This window comes from Carlito syrichta, unplaced genomic scaffold (genome assembly GCF_000164805.1).
Source record: "Carlito syrichta isolate Samal-C Ts95f unplaced genomic scaffold, Tarsius_syrichta-2.0.1 Scaffold314028, whole genome shotgun sequence".
NCBI classification, from domain to species: Eukaryota; Metazoa; Chordata; class Mammalia; order Primates; family Tarsiidae; genus Carlito; species Carlito syrichta.
In genome coordinates this window covers 93,799-121,128 of record NW_007258124.1, presented here as the reverse complement: position 1 = coordinate 121,128, position 27,330 = coordinate 93,799, and the positions used below count along the sequence as shown (strand labels likewise).

Here is a 27,330-nt window from a genome sequence, read left to right as displayed (position 1 = left end):
CACACTCACGGCCACCCCAGCGTCAACCTGTTGGGCTCAGGTGAACCTTCCTGCTCAGGCTTCCAAGTAGCTGGAACTACAGGCATGCACCACCACACCCAGCTAGTTTTTCTTGATTTATCATAGAGTTGAGGTCTCGCCAAGTTGCCCAGGCTAGTCTTGAATCCCTATGCTCAGGCAATCCTCTCACCTCTGCCTCCCAAAGTGCTGGGATTATAGGTGTGAGCCACCATGCATGGCCTCAGTTAGCCTATTTCTTTTTCTTTCTTTCTTTTTGTTTTTTGAGTTGGAGTCTTACTCTGTCGCCCAGGCTGGAGTACAGTGGCACATTCATAATCACTGCATCCTCGACCTGCTGGGTTCAGGCAATCCTCTTGCCTCAGCCTTCCAAGTAGCAGGAACCACAGGCGCATGCCACCACACCCAGCTAATTTTTTGATTTATTGTAGAGACAAGGTCTCACCAAGTTGCCCAGGCTGGTCTCAAACCCCTGGACTCAGGCAACTCTCTTTCCTTCATCTCCCAAAGTGCTGGGATTATAGGCATGAGCCACTGCCCAGCCAAATTAGTCTATTTCTAATAGTCCCTAATTTGTTTTAGTGTATAACTCAAGAAAAATTTCAAATTTATTTCCCATTTGTTCATAACAATCAGTTTTAAAAGTTCTAAATTGCAGACACGGCATGGTGGCTCAAGTCTGTAATTCCAGTACTTTGGGAGGCTGAGGAAGGAGGATTGCTTGAGCTTAGGAGTTTGAAACCAGCCTGAGCAACTTAGCAAGTCCTTGTCCCTATAAAAAAAAAAAAATTTAGCTAGGTATGGTGGTGCACATCTGTAGTCCCAACTACTTGGGAAGCTGAGACAGGAGGATCACCTGAGCCCAGGAGTTTGAGACTGTGGTGAGCCATGATTGTGCCACTGCACTCCAGCCTGGATGACAGAGTAAGATCCCAATTTAAAATATAAATAAATAGAAAGTACTGAATTGCTGTTTTGACAAGACTACATTTGTTTCACATTTCACTCATACACTTTACAACCATATTCCACAGTTACAAATACATGCCAGTTTCATGTTTGTTTGTGAAAGGTTGGGGAAAAGTTAAATACTTAGATTCCTAGAGCAAGTTCTTGCCCTCTAGTAAGAAAAAGAAGCAATACTTTCATAAAGATACAGAAATTATCCTGATTACCTCCATTCCTGATTTCCCTACCTTTGAAAGACTCTGATACACTTTACTCCACCTATCCCAGTACCTAACAAGGTACTAGGATGTTATTAATAAGGAGGGGGAAAATTGACAAGACAGAAAAACATCCCAAAGTCTACCAGGAAACAAGGATGTTGAGATAAGACTATCCAATACTCTTAATGGAGCAAGATGACACATATGGTATGTGTTAAGTACACTTGAACCTTCCTCCTAAAATTTCTTGTCCCCAGTACTCCTTGAAAAGAGCCCATGGCAGAAGTGTATGTGTGTTGTGTGTATAAAAGGAATAGAATGCAACACTTCAAAAACTGTCCATCAAAGGGGGAAAAATAAGATTCTAGAGCAGAACAAAGATACACCACCACTCAGCTCAAATTCTGCCCTGCCCCAAGAAGTCATTTAGATGAGTCAAAAATACCTTGAGAATTCTCACCAACACAACTGAAAATCAAGCTTCTGACAGAGAAGGCTTGAGATAATAAGTACAAGCAGTTAAAAACGATAAAGGAACCAGAAGCAAACTAAAAAATATACAAGACAGACAATCCAACATAAGAATAACTGGTGTCCCTGAAAGCCAAAAAATGAGATGAACATAAGTTATATTCAATGGAACAATACAAGAGAACTTTCCTGAAATGAAAAGTTGAATCTTCAGATCAAAAGAGCACATCAGAAATGTTCTTTGTCCTATCTGTGGTGGTGATGGTTACACAGGTATATACAATGTCAAAATGTAATGAACTGTACACTTAAAACAGGCATATTTTATTGTATCTAAATTTTATCTCAAAAAAGATGATTTTTAAAAAGAATATATCAAATTCCAGGAGATTTTAATATAAAACACTCAACACCCAAATATGTCCTAATTAAAACTATTGAACTTTGAGGATAAAAATAGAAACTTTTAGGCAATCAGACAGCAAAAGTAAATCACAAGGAAGGGAAAAAAAAATCAGGCCGGTCTCAGACTTTGCAACATTCAGTGCCAGAAGACAACTGGACAACGTCTATCAACTTCTAAGAAAAAGAAACTGTGACCCAAGAACATAAAACTAGCCAAGATGTAGTTCAAGTACAAAGGCAAAAACCAAACGTTCTCAAACACAAAAGAACTAAACAAAAATAAAGCACTCATGGGCCTTCTATTCAATTACAAGAGAGAAAGTTAACAAAATCCAGCCAATCTAAAATTAACAAAAAAAAAAAAAGGGAAAATCATGATTAAAAAGAAAAAAGAAAACTAATGGTAAATATTGAATACATGTAAACAATATAAAAATAACTAACAAAAAAAAGAACGGGTGGGTAGAAAAGAATAAAAGTGTCTTCCTCTTTCAAATCAGGGAGTCAACAGATAAGATGGCCAATCAAATATGGACTAAACAAAAGATTAACTTCAACTTCTTAACATTTTTCTTCTTGCTAATCCCTAAAGAAATCTTTTATAAGATATTATCTTATGTGATAAAGATTTACTTAAAGTTTAACAATCCTTTCAAGTAAATTCAACTTAAAAGTAAATACTCTGTAATCCCAGCATTTTGGGAGGCAGAGGCAAGAGGATTTCCTGAGCCCAGGGGTTCGAGACCACCCTAGGCCACTTGGCATGACCTCGTCTCTACAATAAAATAAAAAAATTAGGTGGGCATGGTGGCATAAGCCTGTGGTTCCAGCTACTTGGAATGCTGAGGTGGAAGGATCACCTGAGCCCAGTAGGTTGTGGCTGCAGTGGCCATGAGCGTGCCACTGTACTTCAGCATGGGCAACACAGTGAGATTCCAACTAAAATAAATATATATTTTTAAAAAGCAACAAATGGCCAGGCATGGTGGCTCACACCTATATCCTTCCTTTGTGAGGCTGAGATGGGAGGATCCCTTGAGGTAGGTAGGAGTTTAAGACCACCTTGGGCAACATAGCAACATTCCATTTCTAAAAAAAAATCAAAAAATTAGCTGGGTGTGATGGCATATGCCTGTAGTCCTAGTTACTCAAGAGGCTTAGGAGGAGGATTACTTGAGCTCATGAGTTTGAAGCTGTGGTGAGCTGTAATTGTTGCACTGCATTCCAGTCTGGGAAGCTGAGTGAGACATTGACTCAAAAAAAAAAAAAAGTTGTACACTAATCCAAGGTAGAGTTCTTTTTTTTCCTTCATATATTCTGGAATTACAAATACTGTTGTCTCCTTTAAATGAATAAACAGCCTATTATCAAATGCAGATTTACCATGTGTATCAGGAACATCACTTACCTCTGTAAAATAAAGACGTCTCATCATGCAAAAACATAGATGTGGGTATATGTGAATTTTTCTAGAAGAAAAAAGCTATGGTTTTCATCACCTGTCTATTATTTACTTATTTATTTATTTTTTTGAGTTGGAGTCTCACTCTGTTGCCCAGACTGGAGTGCAGTGGCACATTCCTGGCCACCGCAGCCTTGACCCGCTGGGCTCTGGCAATCCTTCCACCTTCCAAGTAGCTGGAACTACAGGTGTGCGCTACTACACCGGCTAATTCTTTTGATTTATTGTAGAGACGAGGTCTCATCAAGGTGCCTGGATGGGTCTTGAACTAGCAGGCTCAGGCAATCCACTCACCTCGGCCTCCCAAAGTGCTAGGATCACAGGCTGAGCCACTGAGCCCGGCCTTCATCACCCTTTTAAAAGAATGAGGCCCTACCCTATCAAAAGAGCTAAGTATCACTAAATTAAATAATTATTTTCAGTGCTAAAATTGTCTAATTATATGCAAATATTTGCCATTTATAAAATAACTGGTATATTTCAGTTCATAAATTTTGGGACGTTAGGCTTTCCCTAGATGCATGACAAGACAGAAAAATTGCAATAACTTGAACCAAAATGAGGACATTAGAAGAGGGGAACCTATGGGAGTAACAAGCGTATGGTTCTAGATATAGTGTTTGATGCAAGCCATTAAAAGAATGTCAGCAGAAAGTAAAAAATCTGGAACTCAGTTTAACAAATATTTAGTCAGGACTCAGTCAGAACACACTTGCCCTCAAGACATTCACAATCTCATAGAAGGGATAGACAACCATAACACAAAGTAGAATGTGTTAAATGCCACAGAGATACAGTAAAGTACAAAGCAGCTCAAAAGGAAGAGATCAAAGTTGTGAGAAGGGAAATGAGAAAAGGCTTTTATGAAGCAGGCTGCACTAGTAAAATGTAATATCAGGATTCAGCCAGGGAGAAGGAGAAGAAGAAGAAAAGGAGGAGTTCAGGTTGAAGAAACAGCAAACAGAGTCACATAAAAGATGAAGGAAAGGAAATAAAAATTATCTTCTACATTTTGAGCTTGAAAGACCAAACCACAAAGGGTGGGTGTAGGGGTTGTCGACCCAGGGAGAAGGCTCATGTTACCTTGGCACCTCTTCACATTGACAGATGTGGATGTCACGTAGGGATGTCACATAGGGAGATATTTTAAGATGCTTCTTTAAAACAGGCAGCCACCCTAATGGCTAGCCTAGAAATAACAGCAAACATAAAACATTTACCTCATGATTTTTACCTAGTCCCTAAACTTAGCTATAGGTCGTTCTGAACCCTCTTTACTAAAGGTGACAGGCAGGAAACCTCCCTCTTCTTCACTCCTAAGTGCAAGGTTTCTGTCCCTGAAGCATAATAGAAATAAAGGAAATAATGTTACAGTAGTGTTACTCCCCATCACCCAAAACAGCAACAACAAAGAAAGTGCTGTGTTGTATTAACCAGACTAAAAAGAAAGCCTAAGATCCCAAGTACCTGAAATTCTGTTTCATCCAACTTCACCTTCCCCATTACTCAGTATCTCATCAGCTCCATTTAAATGTTCTTGAACTGTTACAAGTTTGTATAATAAATATTATTATGCACATAATGGATCACCAGTAGCTCACCCTAGAAAATGCCCTTTGGAATCAGAAGAAAAACTAAAATTTAAAAACCCTTCAGACAATAGTTCTACTCATACCCAATCACACATCTTTACCATTTATACATAAACACCAACATACAAAATCACAAACACTAGAAACTAAGGGTGCAAGTAGGTTGAAGTCATGCTGGAAAGACAATGAATGCTAGGTTATTAAGCTGGCATTTTAATTCAGCTGGCAATAGGGAAAGGTTGAAAGCACCTGACAGAGGATTTTAATTCAGCTGGCAATAGGGAAAGGTTGACATAAGAGTTGTGCTTCTGGAAGATTATGCTTATCACGGCAGGTAGGATGGTAAATTAAGTCAGGGAAATGAATTAGTGGGCTATGAAAATGACTCAGAAAAGTAAATTGAGGATCCCAGCTCTAGCGATGAGGAAAAAAAGAAAAAGAAATTGAATGATCTGGACAAGACAAAGATAAAAGAAAACCTGTAGGAGTTGCCACTGCTCGGATCAAGTGATCTGGGATGCATGAACAGAAAGCTCGGTGAGGAGACCCAGGAGGTCTAGAGCACAGGAGTGAGACTGAACCAGAGATAGATTTCAGAAATAAACCACAGAAACAACAGGCAAGTCCTAGGAGTCAACCTCTCTAAAACAGAGAATTCTAAGAAAACAGCAAACTATGGATGAAACCTTAAGAAACAGTCACATTTTGGGGATAGGACAAAGAGTGGGGGACACAGCCTCAGAAAAAGAATAGTCAGGAAAACCAGATAATTAAATATAATCCCAGAGCATTTCAAGAAGGATATTAATATTCATATCACAAAATCAAAATACAAACAAATGGAAAAAAGCCATGACATTTTCAGAAATAGGAGGTCCCTTACAACTTTTAATAGCATAAAAATCAGATTTCAGGAAGTTAAACAAGAGACAATAGCAGATTCAGATTATTTTCAATGTGGCACTAAGAATAATAAAATTATTTTAAGTTTAAAAAAAGTATATATATATTTAGTTAGTGCTTAATAACAAAGCAACCATAATGAGTTTTTAATATATCACTTACAAAGTAAATTATAAAAGGGATCAGTGGACCAAATCTCCAGAAAACAAGGAGAGCCTTAAAAATCCAATAATGACATTATAATGTAAAAATCTAAAATACAGATCTTTGTTTCGATATAGATAGTAAGGACCTAATATAATCACAAAAGACATTTCCAAAATAGCATGTGGTTTATGGTTCTTTGCTGATACATATTCTAAAACTTTTTGTTAATACAAAGATAACAAGGCCGGGTGCAGTGGCTCAGCCTGTAATCCCAGTACTTTGGGAGATTGAGGTGAGTGGATTGCCTGAGCACACGGGTTCGAGACCAGCCCAGGCAACTTGGTGAGACCGCTGTCTCTGCAATAAACCAAAAATTAGCTGGGCGTGGTAGCACACACCTATAGTTCCATCTACTTGGAAGGTTGAGGTGGAAGGATCGCCAGAGCCCAGCAGGTCGACACTGGGGTGGCTGTGAGGGTGTCACTGCACTCCAGCCTGGGTGATGGAGTGAGATTCCAACTCAAAAAAAAAAGATAATAATCACCTACTCAAGAAAAACCATAATATACATAAAATATTAAAAAATTTAAGACCGGGCACAGAGCCTCACGTCTATAATCATAGCACTTTGGGAGGCCAAGGTGAGAGGATTGCCTGAGCCCATGGGTTCAAGACCAGCCTGAGCAACTTGGAGAGAGCTCATCTCTACAGTAAATCAAAAAAATTAGCCAGGTGTGGTGGTGCGTACCTATAGGCTGTAGTGGCTATGAGCGTTCCACTGTACTCTAGCCTGGGAGACAGAGTGAAAGACTCTAACTTAAAAAAGAAAAAAAAAGAAAAAAACATTTAAATGCTAATTCTAATCAAAGTCCAAACAGAATAAGACTAACTTTTCTTTAGTTTTAAAAATTAAATTCCATAATCAAACAGTTTTACAAAGCAAATTCTAAACTTCATTCAAAATGTTTATGACTATCAGAATAAGAGTGGGCACTTGCTCTTAGAATTCACAAAAGAACAGGGTCATTCTGAAAAATGGACTAATGCATGGCTACTTAAAACAAAAACAATCTACTGTGTTTACTCTTAGATATATCTGGATATACAGTATAGGATTCCTAGAAATTCTGTGGCAATGGCAAATTAGGTTTGACATATGGTACTACTAGCAAGAAACTACAGTACGCATCTCAAAGAATTTCTACCAATATTTTTGTTTTGCTAGGAGAAGATACAGCCCAATCTTAACAACACTAAGGAAAATAGCTCTTGCAAAAAGTAAATGTGAAAAGACTTCAAGCAAAAATCACTTCTCTGAAGAGATGCTGGTTCTCTTTATGTTTTGTTTCATGATCTGGGTGTTGATTACAAAGATAACCAACTAAGTTAAGCAGTTAAGATCTGTGTACTTTTCTGTATATATGTGATTATTCAATAAAAAGTTTGTTTTTTAAAATCAGTCAAATTTTCTATTCTAGTGAGGTAATTACCTGTTGTCATAGATCCATAACATGGTAATATTAACAAGCCATCTAGGGTGGTATCTTGAACATCGTAATCATAATCAACAGACTCTGCCATCTGAAAAAGTAACTCACAACTTTTTTCGATTTCAAACTGGCCTGAAATGGGAGGGAAAAGTAATTTCAGCAACCGAACCACAAAATTAATTCAAGAACCCAAAAAAAAAGTCAAGATTTAAATTAGTTTTGCCAAATGATTTTAAATCTCTCACTGGATCTGAAGACAATTAACACATAAACTGTACCAAATTTCAACAATAATACTGAAAGAAGAAACACCAGTTTCCATGGAATTTAAGTCTCTAAAGAAATAAAAATGGCCGGGCTCGGTGGCCCAGCCTGTAATCCCGCGCCTTTGGGAGGCTGAGGTGAGTGGATTGCCTGAGCCCGCGGATTCGAGACCTGCCTGGGCAGCGAGACCTCATCTCTACAATAAATAAAAAAATCAGCTGGGTGTGGTAGCGCATGCCTGTAATTCCAGCTACCCGGAAGGCTAGGGCGGAAGGATCGCCAGAGCCCAGCAGGTCGAGGCTGCGGTGGCCGGGAGCGGCCACTGCACTCCAGTCTGGGGCGACAGAGTGAGACTCCAACTCAAAAAAAAAAAAGAAATAAAAATGTTTATCATTTTGTTAACACAGTATTTGAGAAGGCTCACTACATTGTTAACACAGGGGAAGCTCGTCCAGGAGCTATTACATTTGAGTATATTTAAAAATACTTGAGTAAAAAGTATTGCCAGAGCCAAGAGCAGTGGTTCATGCCTGCAATCCCAGCACTTTGGGAGGACAAGGTGGGAGGAATGTTTGAGCCCAGAAGTCTGAGACTAGCCTAGGCGACTTATACAGCAATACCTTATCTCTACAAAAAAAATTTAAAAATTAGCCAGGCATAGTGGTACACGACCATAGTCCCAGCCACTTGGGAAGTGAGGCAGAAGGACTGCCTGAGTCCAGGGGGCTGAGGCTGCGGTGAGCCATGATTGTGCCACTGCATTCCAACCAGAACAACAGAGCGAGACCTTAACTCAGGGGAAAACAAAAGGCATTGCCAATAGGCAAAGAGTGTTACAGTATCTCACTTCTGACAGGAGTACAAGGCACAGGAGAAGATAAGTAGGGAAATGACTCATTCTTCTCATTCTTGCTAGAAGGCTGCTGCTACTTGAAAAGTTACACCACTAGTCTGGGATTTAAATGTTTTATTTTTGACCTCCAAAAAATGTCACAGGCTTATGTACAGATTCCACACCCTATGTACTGCTATCACATAGTTCCAACCCACAACTGAAAGAAGGAGCTGGTGGATGGCTTCTAAAATAATGGAATTTATTATTCAGACCCAGGTCTGTTCAGTCAGGTTATAGCTCTATATAGGCTAGACCAACAAAAGTAATACTTCTAAATTTTTTTCTATTTTTTTTCAGTGTGTTATATACATATTTACTAACAAGCCTGATTTTTTTCCCTTGGCAGCTAGCTTACAATTTTTATATATCTTTCACATAAAACAACTCAGATAATTATAAAAAGATAAGGTAACAGTTGAGAGGGGCTCAATAATCCCAAAAGAGGTAGCACTCCATCTGGATGCCTCATTACTCACTTACAAACAGCAAACATTTTTAAACTTGATACGGAATGCTCACCAGTCAGAAAAACCAAGATGTCTCCAGCCATTTCATTTAAATGGATATCCATAGTCACTTTCACAATCTAAAGAAGAAACACAAGTATAATATGCTAGTAGAAATACAGTCATCCCCCTACCACCACCTCTGTTCCTCCACAGAAAAATTTTGTTCTCTAAAGTCGTAGGACCCATGTGGGCTGTCATTAAAATAATAGGGAACAAATTACTTACCCAACTACCCAATTAACTAGCATTATATAAGGGAGGACTCAAAAGAAACCCTAGAATTTGTTTATTAAAAAATTGTGTTTCTTTTTACATGTTTAAACTTCAGTCATTTTTAAAGTACGCCCCATTTTTTGATGCATTACACCTATTGAGAGGCTTTTTCCACCGTTCAAAACAGTTCTGGAACTCATCAATTTTTTTTTTTTTTTTTTTTTTTTTGAGTTGGAGTCTCACTCCGTCGCCCAGGCTGGGGTGCAGTAGCACGCTCATGGCCACCCCAGCGTCGACCTGCTAGTTCAAGCAATCCTTCTTCCTCAGTCTTCCAAGTAGCCAGAACTGCAGGGGCGTGATACTACACCCAGTTAATGAACTCATCAATTTTGATGCCTTTTAGTGCTTCTGCTGTTTTTGGTTTCACCTCTTCCACATCGGTGAAACGTTTCCCTCTGAGGACCTTTTTCATGGGAAGTGGGGGGGAGGGTCGCTGGGAATGAGATCACGTGAATAGAGAGGGTGGGGCACGGGGGTCATGCCGTTTTTTGGTCAAAAACTGCTAAACAGTCAGCACAGTGTGAGCAGGTCTGTTCGTAAATCACCCATCATGAAATGGGCAAACCTGATAAAAGAATCTACATACACACACAAAAATTCAGTATAGCTGAATGCAGTCTCTCACAACAATGCTGGCTGGTACACCGATGCTGATGGGTTACTAGAACACTTATCTAGCAGGGGAAGCCTGTACTACAAGGGGCCTGCCCTCCAAAAGATAATTCCGGGTTTATTTTGGTCCCCCTCGTAAATATAGAAAAAAGGCATAAAAAGGATGCCAAGTAATACCGCTTGAATATATGTAGTATTTTCTCTGTCTCGTGGGCCAATCAAATTGCAGAATTTCTCTCTGACTGGATAAAGTCTTCCAGGTATATCAAATATTGGACAATTTCCGAAGAATGCAGAGAGTTTGGCTAATTCCATAGTTGCTGACATTATCACCACCTTTAAATGCTCCTTCCTGTTAGGAGATTTCTCCTGAAATAACTTCTTCAATAAGCCAAATAAGATATCCTTAAAAAAAAAGTAAATTTTTAATAAGTCACGAGTGTACCCAGCAGCCAACCTATTTTAAATACATATTATTTTAAGTACATATTTTTATGTATAACATACGTATCTTAAATATATATTAAATATACTTTTAGTTAAATATAAGCAAAAGATAATTTTCTATACAGTAGAAAGCTACCCCAAACAAGTGAACAACTTGCTAATAAAAAAAACCAATATTGTAAAATACTCACTGTAGTTAGAGTTCTCTCATGGGCTTCATCCAAAATAATGACACTGAATTTGGTAAGATTTGGATCTCCCAGGATGTGTTTTAGTAAACATCCATCAGTCATATATTTAATTGCTGTCTCCTAACATTCAAAGAACAGAGTATATCAACTTAGAGTATCACAGAACGTTACCACTATTTCTCCAACTAAATTTTTCCCGTAAAAATGTGCAGACATTATTAATCTGACAATAAAATAGTACACAAAACAGTCTAACAAGGATGGCAAGTTAGAAAACAAGCAATCTATAAAGATGCAGGGATAAAGAACTAAGGTAGGTATTTCTAGATGAAGCAACAAAAATCACCAGTATGCCAGGCGCGGTGGCTCATGCTTATTATTCCAGCAATTTGGGAGCTGGAGGCAAGAGGACAGCCTGAGGTTTGAGGGGTTTGAGACCAGCCTGGGTAACCTGAAGAGACCCAGGTTAAAAAAATATTTTTTTTTATAGGAGAGACATAACAAAGTCAGTGGAAAGCGGCAAGAAAATGCAGTGGCTTTGGGAGAGCAAGCTATAGAAAACAACGATAAAATTGGATTCATCTCCCTGCCTCAGTCACTGTTTTAGGGAATTCAGGGGAAAAGGTAGAGAAAATGTAAGTGCAAACTTCCCACTCACTCATTCCTCTTCCCTACCCCACTGTCCTGTTTAAAAACAGTGTTCCTCAACTAGCATTAAAACACAGTGAGAAAAAGGTTCAAAGGGTAGGAGTAAAAGCAATGATAACCATAACGCAAGAGAATAAAAATAGGAGGTAAAATAGTCATGAGTAATCACTAGGAAGGCAAAGATTCTGGGAAATTATTGTGTGCCACATTTGACGGTCATATGTAAACTAGGGATTGTTTTTTATCTGGTACAGGTTAAGAAATCCTGAGAGAATGTATTCATTATTAAGAAGGAAAAAATTGCCAGGCACTGTGGCTCACACCTGTAATCCCGGTATTTTGGGAGGCCAATGTAAGAGGATTGCCTGAGCCCACAGGTTCGAGATTGGCCTGGACAATAAATAAAAATTACAAAATAAATACAATAAACTTTTTAAAAAATTAGTCACGTGTGGTGCACGCCTATAGTTCCAGCTACTTGGATGTCCGAGTCCAGCAGGTCGAGGCTGCAGTGGCCGTGAAGATGCCACTGCACTTCAGCCTGGGTGACAGAGTAAGATTCCAACTCAAAAAGAAAAGAAAAGAGACACCTAAGAAAAATAAACATGATTATCACTTATAAACTAATCAAGGAGGGAGAAAATGGGATGAATACCAGACACTTCAGAAGTAAATCAGTAAAAATGGACAATAAAAATAAATTCCAATCTAAGACTTTGTTTCTTTAAAGTATATACATAGAACTTTGAAGTTAAAAACCTTTCAGAACTTTCTTCATTCTTTCTGATAAGCTTATAGTACTTAAACAAATACCAACAAAATGTTTGTACCTTAGAGCTGCAATCATCAAAACGAACTTGGTATCCAACTTTGGATCCCAAAGTACATTTCATTTCTTCAGCCACCCTCTGAGCAACTGATATGGCAGCTACCTTTCGTGGCTGAGTCACACCAATCATGCCATGTTGCGAAAACCCTATCAAAACCAGAGATTAAAAAAACACAATAGTAACAATTGCTTCTTCCTACTAGAGCTAATTTGTTTCTACCCAATCAACACAAACTGCTTCAAAGTTTCTAGAAGAAAACCTTGCAAACTAACAACATACCGTACAACATTTGCACCCCAGAAATGTAATTATTAACTAAAAATAATACATATTAATAACCATTCAAAATATATGTATTTTAATTAGGTTTGAGGTTTGGTTTTGTTTCTTCAATATCCATCTAAAGAATAAGCCAAGAATCTAAAAACTGAAATTCATAAAATTCCGTATACTTTTAAATTTACCTTCACCACAGAAAATTGTATTTGACCCTTTGCACTCAGAGACATCTCGATCATATACTAGCAATTCACCGTACTTTTTTACGAAACAGTGAAAAACAAGTCACTGCATATTAATAGTATAGTGTTGGAAGCATTTTTTTTTTTTTTAGTTGGAGTTTCACTCTGTCGCCCAGGCTGGAGTGCAGTGGCACACTTATGGTCACTGCAGCCTCAATCTGCTGAGCTCAGGCAATCCTCGTGCCTCAGTCTTACAAGCAGCTGGAAATACAAGAGCGTACCACCACACCTGGGTAATTTTTTGATTTATTGTAGAGACGAGTTCTCGCCAAGTTGCCCAGACTGGTCTTGAACCGCTGGGCTCACACAATCCTCTCACCTACGCTTCCCAAAGTGTTAAGATTATAGGTATGAGCCACCAAACCTGGCCTGGAAACAATTATTTTAACTATTTTACTGCAACGATATTTGGCTTATAATGAAATTTTGGACATTGAGAAACTTATTTATGACACAAAAAACCCAAAATTTTATATCTTATATTTTTCTAACATGTAAAACAGTCACTGACATGCATTGCAGGTTCATCATGTTGTACAACAGTAATTTGACATCTTCCACCTGGTGTTTTTCTCCCATCCAAATACTAACCAGCCCAACCCTACACAGCTTCTGAGATCAGATGAGATTGGGTGCACTCAGGGCGATATGGCTGTAGACCGGTGTTTTCTATTTAAGCAGACAATGCAGTCTCATTTTCTTCCTCTCATGTTAATAATATATAATTTATTGTCCAGTCTGTTGTTCGAAGAAGCTTATTGTGATTGCTGAAATTCATTTCTTGACTGGTCAATCATAGTTCAGTATATATTCCATCTCTTTATTTGTTTTGTGCAGTTTGAATGGAAAAATTCAAGGAAACACACATTTGATGAATTTGCAATTGTATACATCTGCCCTGTATAATCACCAGCAATCCCTTTATGTCCCCTGAGAGGGGACATCCCAGTACAAAGGATTAAATATACCACCTTTCAGCTGAGCACAGTGGTAAGCGCCTGGAACCCTAACTACTTGAGAGGCTGAGGCAGGAGGATCCCTTGAGCCCAGGAATTTGAGACCAGCCTGTACAACACAGTGAAACCCCTCCCCACCAACAAACATACACAGACAAACACACATACAAATGCCACCTTTTCTAGACTCTATAGACACTCCAGTCTGGGTGACAGGGAGAGATCCTGTCTCTAAGATGAAAAAAAAAAAGATAAAAGAATAGAAACTACATGAAACAAAAAAGGCAAATCTGAAAAAAGAAAAAAATTAAACACTTAAAAATGTTTAAAACTTCATTGAAATGAAAAACTCAATGGACAGCTTAAACAAATGAAGAGAAAATAATGAAGTAGAAGATAGAGCTGAGAAAATCACCCAGAACATAGCACGTAACTTTAAAGAGATAAAAAAAAATAGAAAAAAAGTCAAGAGGTATGGAGACTAGAATGAGAAGACTGAAGAGGTGTCTACAAAGAGTTCCAGAGGCCGGGTGTAATGCCTCACACCTGTAATTCCAGCACTTTGGGAGGCAGAAGCAAAAGGACTGCCTGAGCCCAGGGGCTTGAGATCAGCCTGGGCAACTTGGTGAGACCTTGTTCCTACAATAAATCAAAAAATTAGCTGGGCGTGGGGGCATGTGCCTGTAGTCCCAGCCTCTTGGAAAGCTGACATGGAAGGATCGCCTGAGCTCAGCAGGTCGAGGCAGCAGTAGCCATGCTCATGCCACTGTTGCCTGGGCAACAGAGTGAGAGAGACACCTACTCAAAAAAAAAAAAAAGAAAAGAAAAGAAATCTTTGTTATTTTTAAATGTAAATCACATCTAATATAATTGCTCTACATCAATCTTATGACAGAAAGTTTTATCATTCTGCAGGGAAAGACACTTGTCAAAAGACAAAATTATAACAAATTTAGGCTAAAGATCTTAATTTGCTTTTATTTGCAATTCTCAAATCGGCAACATCTCATTCTGAGGTGTTGAAATGAGATAAGCTAAGCGGTTGACGCTATAGACAGAAAAGAGCTGAGGGGGGGAAAAAACAGAAAAACGTTAATTGGTTGTTTCAAAGTTACTTTTCTTATGGAGGTTAAAGTAAAGAAGACTTTATCTTGCTGGTCTAAATTGGTCTGGTTGGGGATTTGGGTTTTATCTCTTTCCTGATTTCTTGGAAGGTTAAATGAACAACTTAGCTTCTCATCTTGGTGGCATGGAACTTCAGCATGAGAACTCCATTTTGGTTTGGTCTGTTAGGCCCAGTGCAGGAGCTCAATCCAAACCAATGGCCTCCTATGAATTTTACTTAACATATTTTAAGGGTAATTTGTTAACTGGCTTAATGCTGGCAGAGTCAGGGAATAAATATTTACCTGATAATATTTACAGATAATCAACATATCCCTTCCCCCTCAAGATATTTCAATAGCCAATGGTTAACAGTCTACCGCAAAACAACCTTCTTCTATAAAAAGAGAATTCATATCTATATACAATTCTCTTATTTGGTCTTACTATGATACTTAAAAATAGAAAAATGTAGTCAGGCACAGTGGTTCATGCCTGTAATCCCAGCACTTTGGGAGGCAGAGGTGAGAGGATTGCCTGAGCCCCAGAGTTCGAACTGGCCTGGGTAACTTGGTGAGACCCTGTCTCTACAAAAGGTAAAAAAAAAAAATTAGCCAGGCATGGTGGCACACACACGCCTGTAGTTGCAGCTACTTGGAAGGCTGAGTCAGAAGGACCAATTGAGCACAGAAGGTCCAGGCTGTGGTAGCTGTGATTACGCCACTGTGCTCCAGGCTAGGTGATAGAGTGAAATTCTGACTCAAAAAAACGTTAAAAAACAAAGTAGAAAAAAAATGCGAAAATCTGCTTTTTCAAGTAATTTCTGCATCTGAAATAAGACCATAAAGAAGCAAGGGAGAAGCCGGGTTCGGTGGCTCAGCCTGTAATCCCGCGCTTTGGGAGGCTGAGGTGAGTGGACTGCCTGAGCCCCTGGGGTTCGAGACCCGCCTGGGCAACTTGGCGAGACCTCATCTCTACGATAAATTAAAAAAAAAAAAAAGAAGAAGAAGAAACAAGGGAGAGACAGATAGGTGGGCCAAGAGAAGTGGAACTGTAAAATAAATAGTGAGCATTTATGCAGAACAGAAATCCTATTAGCCTTAAGAAGAAGATTTTTAAAAAATATTCCCAACATTATCTCAGAGTAATATTACCTGCTTCATAAAGATATTTTGGGAGTTGAGTTGTTTTGCCACTTCCTGTATTTCCAGTAACAATAAGGAATGAATTGTCCCTCACAGCTTGAATTATCTTTTTCCTTTGTTTCTGAATAGGAAAAGTTGGAGTAGTTCCTCCCTCCTGTGATGTGCATCCTTTCTCTTCTGTAACAGCAGAAAAACAACTTTGCAATTAAAAGGTCTGTAAAGATATCTCTGACTTAATGTCTCAGAAATGAAAACAGAAAGGCAATAGAATTTTACGGCTGGAGAGAATCAAACCACGACTTCTCAGTTAAATCACCCATATACAACTCATAAGTGAGGGTTTCTAAGCCCAGAACAACTTTTTGATGAAATCTAGCAACTTAAGCATTTGTTAACTTATAACTCAAAGTACTTTTCAAAGTAAGTATGGCGCAAGGCAACGTATACACGTGCATACATACACAGAATCACAAAATCCAATTTTATTAAACAACGGACAAAAAACCAGAGCACAGCAGAAAATTCTCAGCTGGATTACAAGCCACCTGTGTTTGCTTCTGATTCATGGTTCAAGTTAGGTCCCTGTTCAGAGTGACTGATATCCCAGAAGGCCAAGTGGTGGGTAACCATGGAAACTGGCTCCTGGAAACTGGCTCCCTTCATACCGTACCCAAAGGCAGGCTGGCGGCCCGGCGAAGGAGGGGGGAGGATGAATGGATAGAGAACAAAGGCTTTATGAGCCTGTTTAAAAGCAGGACGCATTTCGGCGATGGGGTTTACTTTTCTGCCCCCCAGTAAGGCTTTCACCCAACTTGGGTCTGGGACCGCCCCGCTCTAAGCTAAAGTGCTCACTGGACGCAAAGTTCGCCTCGGGTTTGTAGAGCCAGGAGAACCGAGCGGTTTCCTCCCCACTCTTCTCTGCCTGCCAAAGGCGGACTTTCCTCCCCCCAATCCCCCATGCCCTAACTCCCGCTGGCTTCCGTAACATCCCGCGGATCGCACCTCTGTCAGTGATGGAAACAACCGAGGGTCGCTCTTCCTGGAGGTCTCTTGACCGCTCACCCTCCTCCTGCCGCCGTGGCGCCCTGCTCGCGACTGCGGGAAAGCGGGACATAGACCTGGCCCTGAGCGGAGGTGAGCACGTCCACCGATCTGGGGAGATGGGAGGGGAAAGCGAAGACGCGCCCTGATGACGTCGATATGTTTACTTCCGTGCGTGCGACTCGAAGCAAGGGGAGGGAGAGTCGCTCGATGACGTACACCGGGGGGGGCGGACCTCGAGGCGAGGCTCCGCCCCCAGGTGTTTCCCGTCTAGTGCCACGTGGCTTGGCCTCGGGCCGCCAAGCCATCCCCGACAGCCCAAAATCCTCCTCCTGTGTATCCTCATGGGCCCCAAAGGGCACGGTGACACCCTTTTTTCTCCACCACCGTGGCCACTCACTGCAGCCTATTCTGCCTTCACACACCTGACATGATGTGGTCCTCCTCCTGGAGCTGGAACCATCCCAGAGTGTACATTAGGCAGCTCATTCTCACCTTTCCTGATCTGAAATGACCTGTTTAAGGCACACAACTACAGAGTTGCACAGCCAAACTTTTAGTTCTCTAGTTTCCAAAACTAGAGAACTAAACCCAACGATGTTCATTTCCTTCATAGGACCCTGTATTTTAATTTATTTGCATGTTTCCCCTCCCCAAACTAGAGAGTAAATCCCCAACTAGATTTTAGAACACTACAATACTCCTAGCTCCCAGCACAGTGAGTGATTCGAGTTGGTCTTTCCATATTTGTTGACTTGAGTAAATGAATAACTGATCTTAGAAATTAAGCTCACTTTTAATAAATGTTCATTTCTTAGAAACCACAATAGCTGAAAAGTTCAACAGATATACAACATCTGAGGTGGAGTGACTTTTTCAGAAAAGGTACTTGGGGGGCAGGTCTTTCTGTTTTAGAACCTGTGAATTTTGTAAATAGGATCAACTGTAACAAAATCAATGCAATGTGAAGAAGATTGTTTCTTTTCAATCATTCCTGCTGTTAAAATTAATGAACACTTACTACCAAACAAGACGTCTCAAAACTGTCACTCCACCATCAACTAAAGGCCCTTACTGTTTAGTCAGGTTTCAAAATATGTACCGTAAGGTTATTGGAACCCAAGATTGTTCTGTGCTCATTTAAAATGAACTTATACCAACTCCTTTTAAATCTAACTGATCAGCAACTCCTTTTATTTTATTTTATTTTATTTTTTGGATCAGGGTCTGAATTTTGTCACCCAGGCTGGAGTTCAGTAGCACGATCACAGCTCACCACAGCCTTGAGCTCCTGGACTCAAGTGATCCTTCTGCCTCTGCCTCCTGAGTAGCTGGAACTACAGGGGAGTGCCACCACATCAGGCTAATTTTTTATTTTATTTTTTTGTAGAGACAAGGTCTCAGTATGTTGCCCAGGCTGGCCTCGCACTCCTGGGCTCAGCTCAAGCAATTCTCCCACTTCAGCCTAACAGCTCCTTTTAAATGGGACTGATAAAAATGCAAGTTTATCCGATTTTGAATGATACCAAATGAGGTGGAACTTTCTAACAACTTTATCTTAAAACCTGGATGTTGTAGGAATAGATCTGGTAATAGGAGAATATCCCAGTTTTCTCCTGTTCATTAGAGGTTTCTCCCGACCTTCTGGGTTATTTTAGGATTTCAAAATATTACGAATCAGAAAAAAACAAGCCAAAGCACACTGGTAGTACAGGCAAGGCATTGGTGATCTCAGTAAGTATTTCAGTACAGGGCAGCTATGTCAGTAACATTACAAAGTCACTTTCTAAGAAAATGAGCAGAATCATTTCAGACTGACAGTTACCATTTAAAGAGCAAATGGTAGCCAGATGTTTAATATACACTTTAACAACACAAGTTTGAACTTTGCAGGCCCACTTATTCGCAGATTTTCTTCTGCCTCTGCCACTCCTGGTACAAGATCAACCTCTCTTCTTCCTTCTCCTCCTCAGCCTACTCAATGTGAAGACAGTGAGGATAAAGACTTTTATGATGATCCACTTCCACTTAATGAATAGCAAATAGATTTTCTCTTCCTTAGATTTTCTAAATTCTTTCTCTAGCTTACTTTATTGGAAGAATACAGAGTATAATACATATAACACAAAAATTAAGTGATAATCAACTGTTTATGTTATCAGTAAAACTTGTAGTTAGCAGTAGGCTATGAGCAGTTAAGACTTTGGGAAGTTGATATTCAACTGTGAAAATTGATCAGTGCCTCTTCCCCCATGGTGTTCAAGGGCCATCTGAAAATTGTTTATTTTATTCACCACAAAAACTCAGAAAGGTAGGTTATTACTGTCCCTAATTTTCACATTAGAATCAAGGCTCAGAAACTTGACCATGGTGATAAAACAAAGAGCTAAAAGGGCCAGGATTCAAAGCCACACTAATAACTACTATATTGCATTGGGAGACGGAATCATCTAGATCTTAGGGCCAAAATAGTGTATTTTCTTCCAATGTTTCTATCTTTTAAAAAAATATAAATTTAGAAATGGCATCTCACTACATTGTCTAGGCTGACATTGAACTTCTGAGCTCAAGTGATCCTCCCACCTCGGCTTCCCAAGTAGGTAGGACTACAGGCACACACCACCAAGCCCAGCCCAATTTTTGTAACTCTTTTTTTTTTTTTTTTTTTGAGTTGGAGTCTCACTCTGTCGCCCAGACTGGAGTGCAGTGGCCGCTCCTGGCCACCGCAGCCTTGCCTACTGGGCTCCAGCGATCCTTCCACCTCAGCCTTCCGAGTAACCAGAATTACAGGCATGCACTACCACGCCCGGCTGATTTTTTGATTTATTGTAGAGATGAGATCTCGCTGCCCAGGCGGGTCTTGAACCCGCGGGCTCAGGCAATCCACTCACCTCAGCCTCCCAAAGGCGCGGGATTACAGGCTGAGCCACCGAGCCCGGCTTTTTGTAACTCTTATAAGAACTGACCCCATTCTTGTATGAGAACCACCTAATGAGAGTATTCAGAGCAAAACCTACCAGTTAAGAATAAAGAAAAATCAAAGTGAAAAACTCAAATGTTTAACATTGTTCATTTTATAACCAAGGACATTTAAAACATGTTACCATTAATAACCATGTGCTTGGGGCTATTTCAGATTGGAAGATCAACAATTATTTCCTGCCCGGTGAGTTTACAAATTACAATGACAAACAGGACATGGGTTGAATCTGGGAAGAAGGTCAGTGTCCCCCACAACATTGAATCTATTTCTTGTTATCTTTGGGTTACAAGAAAAACCTGAAAGAAATGTTTTTAAAGAAGTGTCAGAAGTCTGAATTGCACCTTGCTGCTATTGCTTCATAAGCAGTATTTCAAAACGTTCTTAAATCCAAGCAATCTGTTTCAGAGCATCCAAAGATGACAGGAACGAGGCTCAACATTAAAGATTCACCAAGATGGAATCGAATTTCCAAGTCATCTTAAGAAAAGAAAAGAAAGGAAAGTATAGGACCGTTGTTGTGATTGTTGAGAGAAATAAATGAAACAAAATTATCAAAGATAAAGTAACAACCAGAAAGTTTAAAACGCTAGAAAAATGGTGACATGCACAAACCTAATAACAGATCCTAATTGCTCACAGAAAGAGTAAGCAATGGTGTCAAAGTACATGGTTTTTTAAAAAAAATAATGCATTAATTTGACCAGAATAAGAGTTGTTTTGGTAAAAAGAAACAGATTGTGAACGGGTGAGACAAGAATTAGAGAGCAAACTGAAAATGTACCCAATACATTTGAGATGTCTGGTTAGAATCAACTAAGGTAAATGAAAGGGAGGGAAAGAATAGCTGGACAAGAATGCTGCTACTACAGTGTATACATGATGATTAAGAAAAGACTTAGCCAAGGAAACTTTTGCGGTGCAATAGAAGATATGTTTAGGAGAGCTGAAACAGAGGTACCAATGAGGGAGAAATAGCAAGTTCACATTTTGAAAAAGAATGCAGGACTGGAGGAGAAAAAACAAACTTTTAGTCAAGATTGGTATTATAAATTTGCACTTATGAAAGATTTGTATCCCAAAGTATAAATCTGATCATAACTATTTCTATGTATTTTCCTCCCCTTTTCCTGTCTCGCTAGTTAACCAAGGGACTTTTTTCCTCCCCAGCCATCACCAAACCAGAAATAGTGCATGTTCTCAAGGACAATGCTGACCTAAGGTCCAAAACCAGAGTCTGTGGTGAATGATCAAAGTACTAGTTACTTCCTCTCTCAGATGGATATACCTGGGACTAGGGAAAGTGCAGGGAGAGAGAAGGATGTAATGAGAAAGGGAGATAAAGAGCCCTCAAAGTGGGCAGGAAAAGGAAGGTTTTTTTTTCTGTTTTTTAGAGTTGTGGAGTATGTCTGAGGATTTACTACATAAGTAAATTGCATGAAGTTGAGGTTTGGGCTTCTAGTGAGCCCTTTCTTCCCCTAATAGTGGACTTGGTACCTAATGAGGGTTGTGTACCCCTTGCCCCCCTCCCTCCTTCCCTTCTTTAGCAGTGCCCAGTGTTTGTTGTTTCCACCTTTGTGCACATGTGCCTAATGTTTAGACCCACTTAATGAGTGAGAACATGCAGCATTCAGTTTTTTATTTCTGTGATAGTTCACTTAGAATAATGGTCTCCAGCTATATCCATGTTGCTGCAAAGGACAAGATTTTGTTCTTCTTTATGGCTGCATAATATTCCATCATGTATATGTACCAGATTTTCTTTCTTTCTTTTATTTTATTTTAAAGATGTGGGGTACAGTTCAGGATTAGTTATAGAAGTGGTCATCATACAGATAAAGTTTGGGGCTCCCTTTGGTCCCCACTTTGCCTGGTTTGAGATCAGGTACCCTTATTGATGTTGTGTCCCTCCCCCCCCAGTCCCAGCAGTATCTCCCTACTGCCAATCCCTTTCTTATAGTATTATGGTAAATATTCAGGATCTGCTTATGAGTGAGAACATGTGGAACTCTGTTCTTTGTTTCTGTGATAGATCACTGAGTATGATAGACTCTAAATCCATCCACGTTGCTGAGAAATCCATATTTGTCCTTCTTTATGACTGCATAATATTCCAATGTGAGGCCAGGCATGGTGGCTCATACTTGTAATTCCAGCACTTTGGGAGACCAAAGAGAGAAGATTGTCTAAGCCCACGGGTTCAAGACCAGCCTGGGCAATATGGCAAGACCTCGTCTCTACAATACATCAAAAATGTAGCTGGGCATGGGAGCGTGCACCTGTAGTTCCAGATACTTGGAAGGCTGAGGTGGAAGGATCACCTGAGCCCAGCAGGTCAAGGCTGCAGTGGCTGTAAGGGTGCCACTGCACTCCAGCCTGGACAACAGAGTGAGACTCCAACTCAAAAAAAAAAGTTTCCATTGTGTATGTGTACCACATTTTTTTTATCCAGTCCACTTTCAATGGGCATCTGGGTTGGTTCTGTGTTTTTGCTATTGTGAATAGTGCCATAAACATATGTATGCAGGTGTATTTTTGGTAGAATGATTTAAGTTCCTCTGGGTATATTCTGAGAAGTGGAATTTCTGGGTAGTATGGTAGTTCAATTTTTAGTTATTTGAGAAAACTCTACACTGCTTTCCACAAAGGTTGAACTAGCTTACATTCCCACCAACAGAGTAGGAGCATTTCCTTTTCTCTGCAAACTTGTCAACACCTGTTGTTTTTTGATTTAATGACAGCCATCCTGACCAGTGTGAGGTGGTATCTCATTGTAATTTTGATTTGCATTTCTCTAATGATTAGTGAAGCTGAGCGTTTTTTCCATATTTTTGTTGACTTCTTGTATGTCTTTCTTTAAGAAGTGTCTGTTCGTGTCTTTTGCCCACTTTTTAATGGGGTTATTAGTTTTCTTCCTGTCGATTTGTTTGAGTTCCCTATAGATCTGAATGTTAGACTTTTGTCAGGTGCATAGCCTAAATATTTTATTTTCATGCTGTGGGTTGTCTCTTTACTCTGAAAAAAGAGAATCTTTTGTTAGAAAGTTCTAATGGGAAAGGATTCAAGAAGATAAGTATAGACCACCCCCCTCCCCTTTAAAAATAAATTAGAAACAAACACCTGTGACCAATTTGTCATTCAGCAGGCCTGGATACATGTAGACCTCAAAAGAGAGGGAAGGGAGCTTATACATTCTAGACAGAATGTAAGCATGAAGAAGAACCTCACTCCTTAAACCAGATGTAACCAGTCAGAAAAATTGGGAGTCTTTCTATGAGTCAGGCGGAGATGGCCTGCATGCCATTGTTACATCCTCATAGGATATTAGCAACTTAGGGATTTGGAGGAAAATAATTAGATGACATAGCCATATCATAAAACTTAGAGAAGTCAGGCTCGGTGGCTCAGCCTGTAATCCCGTGCCTTGGGAGGCTGAGGTGAGTGGATTGCCTGAGCCCGCAGGTTCGAGACCCGCCTGGGCAACTTGGCGAGACCTCATCTCTACAATAAATCAAAAAATCAGCCGGGCGTGGTAGCGCATGCCTGTAATTCCGGGTACTCGGAAGGCTGAGGCAGAAGGATCGCAGGAGCCCAGCAGGTCGAGGCTGCGGTGGCCAGGAGTGGCCACTGCACTCCAGTCTGGGCGACAGAGTGAGACGCCAACACAAAAATAATAATAATAATAAAAATAAATAAAACTTAGAGAAGTATATAAATTTCAGTCCGACAATGAAAGACATCATCATCACACTTCTCCTTCTTTTTAATCTTATGTTTTAAGTGTCCAGATATTGAGATGTGTGTAATTATCACAGGGCCATTCACCAAGCAGTCATTAAATCATTTATCAATGATATTATATGATTGAGAGCTTGAGATTGAGACACTTCTAGTCATTGTCAATTAAAATTTATGCTTTACGTGTATGTATGTAATCTAAAGTAAATGTGTAGGATTCCCATTAATCTTCTAGTAAAATAGGGCCTCTTCCAAATGAAAGCTCAGTGTTCCCACTTATTCATTTATGTATTTTATTCAGTAAATATTAGAATGCACAATTATGATAGGCACTCTTTTTAATAGTCACACAAAAGATTAAAATATGTGTAAGACATGGTCATTACCTTCAATGAAATTACATGTACTTAGGGAGATAAAATAGGGAAGAAAAATCTTACTAGAGTGATCAGGGATGATGAGTTGGTGGCATTTGAACTGAGCTTTGAAAGTTGGAAGATTCCAGTAAATGCTGGGTAGAGATTCAAAGTAGATTTCACAAAGGCACTTATAGAGTGATCAAGATATTATTAATGATGGATTGAGAAAGAAGCAATATTAATGTTCTGTCTCTGACTATGGTCTCTGTAAATCTTTCAGTTGCCTGAAGGTGGCAAGCTGGGTTTATTTGAGAAACTTAAGTGTCAACATTATTTAAAAGAAAAATGAAACTACTATTTCTCTGAAAAAAAAAAAAAACTTTTATTGACATTTAACTCATAAAATTAAAAATTAAAAAAGACAGAAACACAAACAATCATTTATTATATGTATTTAGTATTACTTTCCTTAAAGCATATAGATTTTTTTAAGCCCGGTGCGGTGGCTCACACCTATGATCCCAGCACTTTGGGAGACTGAGATGAGAGGGTTGCCTGAGCCCTCAGGTTCAAGACCAGCCTGGGCAACTTGGCAAGACCTCATCTCTACAATAAATCAAAAAATTAGCTGGGCATGGTGGCGCATGCCTGTGGTTCCAGCTCCTTGGAAGGTTGAAGCGGAAACATCGCCTGAGCCCAGCAGGTCAAGGCTGACAGTGGCCGGGAGCATGCCACTGCCCTCCAGCCTGGGTGAAACAATGAGACTCCAACGCAAAAAAAAAAAAAAAAAAAAAAGCATATAGTTTTTTTGTTGTTGTTTGTTTGTTTTTTAGAACAACTCAGCAAAATAAAATTCCGGTATATTGTTGGACAACATTGTTTCACACATACATCAAATAGGCCAAAAAATAATAATAATAAACAACAACTTCATAGACAAAAAAGGAAAAAAAAGAAACCTTTTATCTTTGGCCTTTTTAACAATCTCACACAAACCAACTACTTATAGTACAGCTAAGTACATACACAAAATAGTTACTGGAATGCTCGGAATAAGATTGTTTTGTTGTTGTCGTTTTTGCTTTTTTTACAAGGTTTTTTTCCTCCTTTGAGATTATAATGAACATGGTCACACCCCAAGTAAAGTCAGAAGTAGGACAGAGAACGCTCCAGAGGCTGGTTTGGTCATCCGAGATCATTAAAAATGGCTGACCCCTAACAATATGTACAAAAATATAAAATGTAAATAAAAAATACAAACAAATTTCCTTTTTAAAGTACTTTTAAGAAAAAAGAAGGGCCTTGGAAATTTTGGTTCTTTCTTCCTCCCCTGTTGCAAATTCTCATGGTTTTGGTGGGGTGGTGGAGAGCGCGTGTCATCTGCGGGTGGCGCTGCCCGCGGTGGGCAGGCGGGCGAGCCTCTCTACTCGAAGGTGACCACGTTTAGATTCTGAGACGGGAAGTAGAGGGTGAATAGGTCACGGCGGCCTTTTTTTTTTTAGTTTAACTTTTCCTTTTTTTGCTGTCTAGTCATCCTCATGGGTCTTCTGCTTCTCAGTATCAACATCGTCATCCTCATCATCTTCAGCTGCCCGTTTGCCTGTAGCGTCCTCAGCTTCCTCATCTTCATCTCCATCCTCCTCCTCACCATCACCTTCTTCCTCCTCCTCCTCCTCCTCTCCACCTTCTTCCTCTTCTTCATCTACCTCATTGTCAGCCTCCTGCTCCCCATTTTCCTCATTAGCATTCCCATTAGCTGGGGCGTCTCTTCCATTTTCTGCCTCCTCCACAACTTCCCTCTTCTCCTTTAAGTCCTTGGTGGTGATCTCGGAGCTGGTGTCCACGGCTGCGTCCGACATGGTGGGGGCACGCCGGTGTTCCGATGCAAGGGACTAAGGAGAACACGAAGAGTTCGAGGACTCTGGCGTTAAAGCTGCCAGCAGAGAGGCGACTGCGGCGAGCAGAGAGCCGGACCGGGAACAATGCAAAGATGACTTTTCAGAGCAGCCAGTCGCATATAGATTTTTGTATTGCAAGTGCCTTTAATTTTTATGTCCTCATTTTATTGTCCTTATTGATTTCTCAGTTATGATATAACTTTCTCAAAGGAGATAAAAAGGAGCTTACAATTTTAAGTATTAACATTTCAGCCTGTAAAAAGCAATATGAAAATTCTTTTAAGGACTGGTCAGGTTTATTGAGGTATAATTTCCAAATGATATAGTTTTAGTGTATAGTTTTATGAGTTTTATGAATTTTGACAAGTGCATATGGTTGTGTAACTACCATATAACTGAAATATAAAATAAGGTAGGGCATGGTGGCTCATGTTTGTAATCCAGGCACTTTGGGAGGTTGAAGTGGGAGGATTGCCTGAGCCCAGGAGTTCGAGACCAGACTGGGCAACATAGCAAGACCACATCTCTACAAAATATCAAAAAAATTAGAAGGGCATGGTGGTGTGCACCTATAGTCCCAGCTACTCAGAAGGCTGAGGAGGAAGGATCACTCAAACCCAGAGCTCAAGCCTGTAGTAAGCCGTGATCCCGCCACTGTACTGCAACCTGGTGGACGGAGTGAGATACTGACTCAAAATAAATGTTTCTTTACTCTAACAAATTCCTTTGTTATCCTTTGTGGTCAATTCCCTCCTTTACCTCCAGGCCCTGACAACCTGACAATTTTTCTGTCTATAAGTTTTACCTCTCCCAAAGAGTCATATGAATCAAATTGTATAGTATAAGCCGGGCACGGTGGCTCAAGCCCGTAATCCCAGCACCTTGGGAGGCCAAGGCGAGAGGATTGCCTGAGCTCAAGGGTTCTAGACAAGCCTGGGCAACTTGGCTGGTCTCTAATAAATCAAAAAATTAGCCAGGTGTGGTAACGCATGCCTATAGTTCCAGCTACTTGGAAGGCTGAGGCAGAAGGATCACCTGAGCCCAGCAGGTTGAGGCTGCGGTGGCCATGAGCGTGCCACTGCACTTCAGCCTGGGTGACAGAGTTAGACTCTGACTAAAAAAAAAACACTCGATATTGTTATTGTTATTGAGTATTATTTCATTGTATGAATACACTACAATTTACTTATCAGTTCATTAGTTGAGACACATTTATGTTGGTTCCAGTTTTTGGTGATTATGTACAAAGTCACGATAACATT

The 27,330-nt window shown here is 39.9% G+C and overlaps 2 protein-coding genes across 4 annotated transcripts in view; both read right to left on the bottom strand.

Moving 5' to 3' along the window:
* Positions 1-17,310, bottom strand: part of DHX40 (DEAH-box helicase 40) — a 51,593-nt gene extending 34,283 nt beyond the window's left edge. Inside the window, exons 1-7 of one of the 2 annotated variants that reach the window (XM_008070829.1) lie at positions 17,055-17,310; positions 16,062-16,229; positions 12,327-12,472; positions 10,849-10,968; positions 10,388-10,615; positions 9,336-9,402; positions 7,658-7,789 (exon numbers count right to left, since the gene is read on the bottom strand). In XM_008070829.1, the coding sequence (XP_008069020.1) occupies positions 7,658-7,789; positions 9,336-9,402; positions 10,388-10,615; positions 10,849-10,968; positions 12,327-12,472; positions 16,062-16,229; positions 17,055-17,166 (973 nt within the window). In that variant the 5' untranslated portion in view covers positions 17,167-17,310. The remainder of the gene's footprint in view (positions 1-7,657; positions 7,790-9,335; positions 9,403-10,387; positions 10,616-10,848; positions 10,969-12,326; positions 12,473-16,061; positions 16,230-17,054) is intronic. The other variant, XM_021718949.1, reaches the window with a different exon arrangement.
* Positions 17,311-24,995: 7,685 nt separating this feature from the next.
* PTMA (prothymosin, alpha) lies at positions 24,996-26,180 on the bottom strand. 2 transcript variants are annotated; one of them, XM_021718953.1, is made up of 2 exons: positions 25,877-26,177; positions 24,996-25,834 (listed from the first exon to the last, which is right to left on the bottom strand). In XM_021718953.1, the coding sequence occupies exons 1-2, from the start codon at positions 26,027-26,029 to the stop codon at positions 25,697-25,699; spliced, it is 291 nt and encodes a 96-aa protein (XP_021574628.1). In that variant the 5' UTR covers positions 26,030-26,177; the 3' UTR covers positions 24,996-25,696. The 2 variants fall into 2 exon arrangements, with proteins under 2 accessions (XP_021574628.1, XP_008069019.1); XM_008070828.2 differs by having other exon boundaries at positions 25,000-26,180.
* Positions 26,181-27,330: the final 1,150 nt, after the last annotated feature.

Bases quoted from the DNA above. Each gene is read 5' to 3' on its own strand.
- PTMA (XM_008070828.2), bottom strand. From the start codon at position 26,029: ATGTCGGACGCAGCCGTGGACACCAGCTCCGAGATCACCACCAAGGAC.